Here is an 8,657-nt window from a genome sequence, read left to right on the forward strand (position 1 = left end):
AGTTCTGGACTCTGTGGCGTAGCTCCTGCATTATTATGGCGCTATCGCCGCCCGTTCCCCCGAAGGGTCGTGTTCTCGCGTGTTGTTGGGGGGATCTCCGCCCTCCCCTTTGCGAGGCGACGGAGGCTGCCCTCTCCGCCTCAGCCGCTCGAGCTCGGTCGCCGAGACCTAGCGCGACTTCCATTTACGCAATCGTCCCCACAGACGGCGCCAATGTTCAGTTGTCGGGTTCCGGACAGGTCGGGTGTGCAAGTGAAGGGGTGGATAGGTGAGGACGCCCTAGCCTTGGTCGCGCTGATTGCGGGTTTGCCGAGCTGGCGAGCACTTGTACTGGTGAATGGACGAGGGGAGTGCCACCTGCAAAGACACTCCGACGCTCAAGTCAGTAATGTGCAGGCGAGCAGAATAACGAGGTGAAAGGATCTGACGTACCTCGTGGGAAGAGCCAATCTTCCCTTTATATACATGTCAGTAGTGGGCCCCTCATGGGACAGGCCCATATTCCGAAGGACGCTGTCCTACAGCCGCGTATGTGCCGTACAGGACGCGTGTCCGGGTCGGTCGGAGGGTGCGTGTCCGGGTCGGGTATTGCTGGGATCGGGTCGACCCGCGCTGATTTTGGGCCGGGCCGTAACAGAAGACATTTTACTAAATGGGTTGAGAGGACACCAGAAAAATCTCCGCCCCGTATAATCTCATCCCTACTTATATTGTAATGCTGATCAGGGAGACATGCATTGGAGTTCGTGCGGCGAATATCTTGTCCTAGCTCCATCTCCACATTTCTATCACGAGTTCTGTTTGATTTAAAAAAATATTTGTAATCCATTTCTTGAAAAACACAATAAATTATTCGGGCTTTAAAATAAAAAAAAAAACATTTTTTATAATAAAATTAAAAAATTTATTTTCCCAAATAAATTATCTAGACTTTAAATTTTAAAATACATTTTTTTTAATTTCAACAAGTCTGTCGCACCCACCAGCGAATCTTATTATTTATTTTTTGTAAGATTCTCTGCGCTCCCAGCGAACTTTTATATTTTTATAGAGTTCGCTGTATCACCCGACAAACTTCACTAGGCATCTTCATATATATCAAATTGAGTCAAAAAAAAAGTTGAAAAATTAATAGTGGCAACCATTATTTGTGTATTTTTAGAGAAGATGATAATAGTTACAATACTGTTGAAGACGATGATAATGGTTTAAGAATTTGAGTTTCGTTCCCAGCCAATTTTTTTTATGGAGGATTTGGATGAAATTCGTCAGGATGCGACGAACTCTATAAAATTATAGCCCATTCCGAAAAATTAAAGTCCCTTTAATTTTGTTTGGGAAATAATAATTTTTTTTTTAATTTATAATAGAAAAAAAACAAAATTAAGAAAACAACATAAAAGTCCATTTAGCTATTCATTCCAAAGTCAAACCATTTCAAATATACAAGATTCTTCATGTGTTATCAATCACTTCTATGATAATGTAACCTAAATTTCATACTAACTAGTAATAATAATTAGAATTCCACTTTTAAGTTGTATAAGAGAAATATTGGACAAACTAGTGTTTTTGTAACAGTCTCGATAGTCTCAAAAGAAACTTTTTTGAAAAAATGACAATGATTTCTTTGAACCAACATAAGAAGAAACAAAAAAAAAATAATAGAAGAAAAAAATGCAAGAAAATAGCACAAGTCAGCATCGAAAACAGCCAGAGGAGGAGGAGGAGAAAAGAAAGAATGAAGGAAGGAAAAGAGCACGCAGAACATGGGAGAAGAAGCTAAGGAAATCAAACTTGGTTGAAAAGAACTTATTTACCTAGTACTATTGTTTATATTATTAAAACAATAATATGTAACCCACCAATCCTATAGTTAAGTACATTAATGTTGTAACGAAATTGGTGTACCACATTCTATGAATAAATACAGCTTTAGATAGTAGCATTTTACATCAAAGTGAAACAAAACATGGGCATAATATATTAATCATGATGCACCAACGAAGAATTCATGAGCTTCACGATATCGCTCTAAAACAACATTATAGAGAGGGTGTATAGGTTCTAAAAGATTGGAGTAAGAGCCCAACACTGCCTTAGGTAGAGGTGGAGAATCTGGGTGCTTTGACCAGCTATACTGGCACAATGAAAGTCCACTCAAACAGTAACATGTGTGATAGTGGTCTCTGCGTTTACCTGGTTTGTCTCGAAGTCCACCATCTTGCTCCTTCGTTAAGGAAAGAATAGAATATTCAAGGGTCAAAAGCATGTAATAGAATGGAATATTATGATTCTGATATCCTAAATTAGGCAAAAGAAACCAGTGCAATTTTTTCTACGGATTTGAGCTAGTTGATTTTATGCAACTGATTCAACTGACATTTTTATTTGAGTGTCAAAGTTTGTAGCTAAAGAAATTTAAGTATCTATCCCTCGCTCATTTGTATACCGCAGATTAGGCATGCCAAGAAGTACATGAAATACCATGTTTAAAAGGGAAACGGTACCTTACTGTTATATAACTTGAATCTTAGGGTGTCATGTATCATACAGCATAACCTTAAGGGTGTGTGTGGTTCAAGTATTACTTTATTATAAAGATTCCATTCCCATGGGAATCAAAGATACCCAAGGAGAAGGTGGGAATTGAAATAATGGTATTCTGATTCCCTGGAATCAAACTTGCTTAGGAATAACTTTTCAAACTTTGAACCAAATATGGGAATATGATATTCCCATCTTAAAATACCTAGGAATTATAATTCCTCCAACCACACACCCTAGGGTGATCAAATTTACCCAACGATTTCAAAGTCTTGAATGCAGATATGATATAAAGCTAAATATCTAACTTTTCAAGGTATCACCGAGGCATATTCACTCTTAGGAGAATGATACAAAATACCAAGTGAAAACAGAAACAGCAAATAAGACGCGGACCTGTGCGCATAGAAGAATATATTGCTGCAAGGCAATGCTGTGAAACAGTGGATCCTTTGCTCTCCAGTCATTAATGAAGTTATAACCTATATTCTTAAAATCAGCTGAACAGGATTCACTCATGCCTGCGAGAATATCGGAAGATACAGGTACTAAGAAGAAAATGAAATTTCATTATAGTAAGACTAAAACCATATACTTTGAAGTGAGCCAACCTTCATGCCAGAGATGGGATGCTGCATCACTGGAGGTTCCATGCAGACAGACTTTCTCCTCAGGTATGCCAGAAATATTTGAGACTTCGGCCATTTGTTTGTTAATAATAGAATATAATCTTTGTAATAGTGCAACAGCACCTCCCTGATTACTTTCAAATTTTAGTCCAACTATGTCACAGAAGACTCATGAAGTAAACAGAAAATTGTAATCACCTGCCAAAAGGAATAGCATCCGTCCACCAATTTGTTTGTTCTCCCCTGGAATCCACACTCCTTACCTTGCCGGAATACTGTCCATTCCTAATACAAAGCCGTGGAATATTATACCATTTAAAGTATGGGCAAGTTCAGAAGCAACTCTTACATGCTAATAATTGAAAGTCAGAAAGAAAGCAACAAATCTCTTACAACTAATCGAGGCAGATCCAAGCGATTAACCTCCCCAATCAAAATCATTGCAGCCAATCCACAAAAGGTGTACCTGATAAAGAAATAATCAATGTCTATAATGGCACATTACATTATTTGGAAAGTATATCACAAACAGAGTATGCCGAAACATACCCACCATGAGCCTCAGAACCTGGCTCAGCAGCAATGCCACCCTCATAAGTTTGACAGCTGCAGAGAAACATCATAGACCATAGAAAATATATCAAGGAAATACACAATGAAATTATACAACTTTGTAGTTGACCATTGAACCAAACAAGAAGAAAACAATGCTTACAAATAATCACATTGTGGCTATTGGCGCTTTCAATAATTATAAGTGGCCAACCGGCTAACCTAAAGGCCCCAACTTAAGGCCACATAGTAAACTAATTACGGATCATAGAACAGACTGCATTAATTCCACTATGATTTCAACACTCACAAGTTGATCTCAAGGATAATCTATCAACAATCTAACCAATAAAAATGGAAAATAATAAATTTTATTCTACAAGCAAAAAACATATAGCCAGAATTGGCAACAGATTTCAAGTTACAGCTTCTTGAAACTAACCTTAGAATGTAGTCCCCAACATTCTGGGTCAGCTCTTCATCCAAAATGTTCAAAACACTTGCGACCTGAAACCAACAAGATTCTGTGTGTTATGAAATAGATGCGTATCGATAAAAGAAGTACCATAAAAAGTCTCCCTCCAACAATGAGGATAATAGAGTACAACAGTAATAAGATTAGTCTCCAAAAAAGTGCAATGTACGATTATATATACATACATCTATAGTTAAGCATATGTGGAACAGATAAAGAGATAACCAACTTACAGAAATGGCCGTGTAGCAAGCTCGAACATCAATTTCTCCTTCAACATGCATCCTGGATAAAGATTTGGGGATTAAACGACAATGGTGGACCAAATCATCTCTAAATGCGTAGTGTGTATTGCATAAGTTCTTATATATAAAACTCAAGCAATGATCACCAAATATAAGTAGAACCACAACCATCTATCATTAATCTGAAAGATAAGCAAGGCAACATACCTGAATCCGCCATTTGGTTGTTTCATCCGCCGTAGAAACCCATACAGTTTATCTCTGAGATAATATATTCAAAGAATTGTACCAATGAATTCCAGAAGTATGAAAACTATCATTACAATGTAACATCATGTATTGATTGACATAAACTGACACCTATTAATGGATGCTAAAGATTTATCACCACCCAAAGTAATAAGGGTATTGACAGCAGCATATGTTGTGGCAAGATGAGGCATCTGAGAAAGATTCAAGCATATGAATCATTATGTTATTTTAAAGTTTAAACAGTAAAAGAATACAAGGGAGAGATATAACAATAACTACAACAACCAACACCAGGGCTAGTTCTACTAGTCAGTAGACTACATGGACCCAATGCCATAGTATCCTATTATAAACTATATCTAAATTCAAAGCATTAAATCTAAATCTACTTGATTGTTTTCATTTTTAGTTTTCCTTGTTCTCCCTCTAGCCAATAAGCTATATCCATATTCAACTTAACAGGTTGCAAGTTGCAACTCAAGCACTACAACTAAGAGAATTTTTCTTTTAACAACCTGGTCAGTTATTTATCTACTTATCTATTCATTTACATAGGAGTTGGCAGGAAGACACAATAAATTGCAGTTTAAGAGCAAGAGAAAGTGGAAAAGCTTAAAATTTGAACTCCATAAGACCATAGCTCAATGCTCAAGTAGAAAGGGAAAAAACAGAAAAAAGAAAAGAGAGAACAGATTATTTTTTATTAGCAGCTTGCCTGGCCTGGTCCCCCAGCAAAACCACCATTTGGATCCTGTTGATACACAAAGAACAAGAAACTAAAGTAATGAGCAGGGCAGCCAAGAGACCGAGTCTAAATATAAAGAACACAAAAGACAGCCAGAACATATCTCCGCTGTAAAAAAGGGCACGATAAGACTTAGCAACACACTAGGGCTCATTATCTCAACTTGACAGACATAAGCACAACATCTCTCTTTCTTGTCTCTCTGTTTAGGGTTGTTTTCTTTAGGCATGAACGCTTCTAAATAGTCACCATCTCCATGTTGGACAAGTGCCAGACACATTAGAGACAATTTAGTATACAATCTTCTACTTCTACTTTTTAATTCTTAGAACGAATTTGGACGGGTAAACTACAATATTTGTCTATAAACCTACTATTACTAATACTAACGTAACATCTAGAACCTTTTTTTGTTATTAATTTTCGAAAGAAAATAAAAACGAATACTAGCTCCTATAAAACATTGTTTATTTGTTTTACTTAAAAATGTAAATATTGTATTATGACTGCGATGTGTAATATGCAAATAATTTCAATGCACTACCAATGAAGAGCCAGGAAATTCCATATCCAAATGCTTCATAATCTCATTAGTTGCACAATTTTTTTATTTATTTAGCCAAAACAACTGATTGAATGAAAAATTCAAAACCTTGCAGCGGTTGAGAAACTCGACAGTGTTGTCTTGGAGTTCATCGTCGATGGATTCTCCCAACAAAGCAATCGAGTGAATGATCCAGTAACAAAGCCATGGCCGACTACACAAAACAAGTTTTCAAACTTAACAAAAATTAATAGAGAGAGAGAGAGAGAGAGAGAGACTTGGCATCAAGAACGGAAAAGTTGGGACCGAGATGGCGAAGGCCTTTGGTGAGAAACTCGATGTGCTTATCGCGCTGCAGCTCCAACCTATCATATCATATAACCGGTTAAACAGAATTGGGAGAATGATTAGAGAAAACAGAGAATAATTAAGAGGATTAAGTGAGTGAGTGAGTTAGTTACATGAGTGATTGGGCGTTGGGAGGGATCGTCGCGAAGAGCTGGTAAATCTGGAACACTTGCGACTCAACCATCCACTGGTCACGCTGGCTCACTGTTGGACTCGATGATGTCATTTCATCCATCTTCACATGCACGGTAACGGTTCGTCACAGGCTCGCAGCTCCTGTTTTCACGTTATTTATTCAGAAAGATTGAGACATAGGGTGTAGTACGGTTAAATGAAAGGGAGGATGAATCTCGAACATTGCACTTTAGGACTAGGTAGCATAGTTATCAGAACCGGTAATTGACCTGGTTGTAACGGGTCACCGGAATACTAATTCAACCGGTGGATCATTTATTCAACCCGGTTGACCCAGTCATAATTAAATAAATATATAGAACTATAAAAATAAAATTAAAATTAAAAATTAAAATGCATATCTTCACAAATATATTAACAAAAATCAAGTATCAATTTTTAGACATAATTAATGATGCAAAAAAAAAATAATAAATTAGTCACTAATATAAAATACTTTCTCAATTTAAATACAACAACAACAAAGCCTTGTCCCACTAAGTGGGGTCGGCTACATGAATCAAACGACGCCATTGTGCTCTGTCATGTATCATGTCTACAGAGAGACCGTTTACATGTAGATCTCGTTTGACCACCTCACGGATGGTCTTCTTAGGTCTTCCTCTGCCTTTCGCTCTTTGTCCATCTTCCATCTCATCCACCCTCCTGACTGGATGTTCTATCGGTCTTCTTCCCACATGTCCAAACCACCTGAGACGCGATTCAACCATCTTTTCCACAATGGGTGCTACTCCAACTCTCTCCCTTATATCTTCATTCCTTATTTTATCCAATCGCGTATGACCACTCATCCATCTCAACATCTTCATCTCTGCCACACTCAGCTTATGTTCGTGCTCCCCTTTAGCCGCCCAACACTCCGTACCATACAGCATAGCCGGTCTTATAGCGGTGCGATAGAATTTACCTTTAAGTTTTAAAGGCACTTTTTTGTCGCATATAAAACCAGATGCACTCCGCCATTTTGACCAACCTGTTTGGATCCTATGATTTATATCATGTTCAATCTCTCCATTATCCTGTATGATGCACCCAAGATACTTAAAACTTTTAACTTTTCGTAGGATGTTTTCTCCAATCTTCACCTCTATATTGGAGTTTTCCCTTCTCAGACTGAACTTACATTCCATATATTCCGTCTTGTTACGGCTTATGCGCAGACCATACACTTCTAGAGCTTCTCTCCATAACTCCAACTTCTTATTTAGGTCTTCTCTTGACTCTCCCATAAGGTCGATATCATCGGCAAAAAGCATGCACCATGGCACAGGCTCTTGGATGTGCTCTGTGAGTACTTCCAAGACAAATGTGAAAAGGTATGGACTTAAGGATGATCCCTGGTGTAATCCTATACCAATAGGGAATTCCTCTGTCACACCACCTTGAGTCTTCACACTAGTTGTGGCCCCATCATACATGTCTTTAATTGCCCGAATATATGCGATCCTTACTCTCCTCTTTTCTAAAACCTTCCATAAGACCTCCCTTGGTACCCTATCATACGCTTTTTCCAAATCAATAAACACCATGTGCAGATCCCTTTTATTACTACGATACCTCTCCATCATCCTTCTTAATAGGTATATCGCTTCAGTGGTAGATCTGTCTGGCATAAATTCAAATTGGTTCTCTGTTACTTGTGTCTCTTTTTTCAACCTCCGTTCTATTACCCTTTCCCATAACTTCATAGTATGACTCATAAGCTTAATCCCTCTATAGTTTTCGCAACTTTGTATATCCCCCTTATTCTTGTAGATAGGTACCAAAGTGCTCTTTCTCCACTCATCAGGCATCTTCTTTGACCTTAAAATCTCATTAAAAAGCTTGGTTAACCAGTTGATGCCTTTTCCTCCAAGACCCTTCCAAACCTCAATCAGGATATTATCAGGTCCTATTGCCCTGCCATTTTTCATCTGCTTTAGAGCTTCTTTTACCTCGAAGTCTCGAATCCTTCGATAGTAGTCAAAGTTTTGATCTTCTTCCCTTGTGCATAATTGACCAAGGCTCGGAAGAGTCTTCTGTCCCTCATTAAATAACTCGTAGAAGTAGCTCTTCCACCTTTCATTAATCCTCTCCTCTTGAGCCAACACCTCTCCATCCTTATCCTTTATGCACTTAACCTGAT

The 8,657-nt window shown here is 38.0% G+C and overlaps 1 protein-coding gene across 2 annotated transcripts; it reads right to left on the reverse strand.

Moving 5' to 3' along the window:
* Positions 1–1,812: 1,812 nt before the first annotated feature.
* On the reverse strand, positions 1,813–6,709 carry LOC130946522 (protein farnesyltransferase subunit beta-like). Of its 2 annotated transcripts, XM_057875287.1 has the most exons (14): positions 6,451–6,709; positions 6,268–6,354; positions 6,098–6,203; positions 5,416–5,451; positions 4,809–4,891; positions 4,656–4,709; positions 4,437–4,488; positions 4,171–4,235; positions 3,726–3,782; positions 3,570–3,642; positions 3,375–3,461; positions 3,159–3,303; positions 2,944–3,068; positions 1,813–2,230 (listed from the first exon to the last, which is right to left on the reverse strand). In XM_057875287.1, exons 1-14 carry the CDS (start codon positions 6,570–6,572, stop codon positions 1,991–1,993), a joined length of 1,332 nt encoding a protein of 443 aa, XP_057731270.1. In that variant the 5' UTR covers positions 6,573–6,709; the 3' UTR covers positions 1,813–1,990. The 2 variants fall into 2 exon arrangements, with proteins under 2 accessions (XP_057731270.1, XP_057731271.1); XM_057875288.1 differs by lacking the exon at positions 4,809–4,891 and having other exon boundaries at positions 6,296–6,354.
* Between the last annotated feature and the right edge of the window lie 1,948 nt (positions 6,710–8,657).

This window comes from Arachis stenosperma, chromosome 8 (assembly GCF_014773155.1).
Source record: "Arachis stenosperma cultivar V10309 chromosome 8, arast.V10309.gnm1.PFL2, whole genome shotgun sequence".
Taxonomy (NCBI): domain Eukaryota; kingdom Viridiplantae; phylum Streptophyta; class Magnoliopsida; order Fabales; family Fabaceae; genus Arachis; species Arachis stenosperma.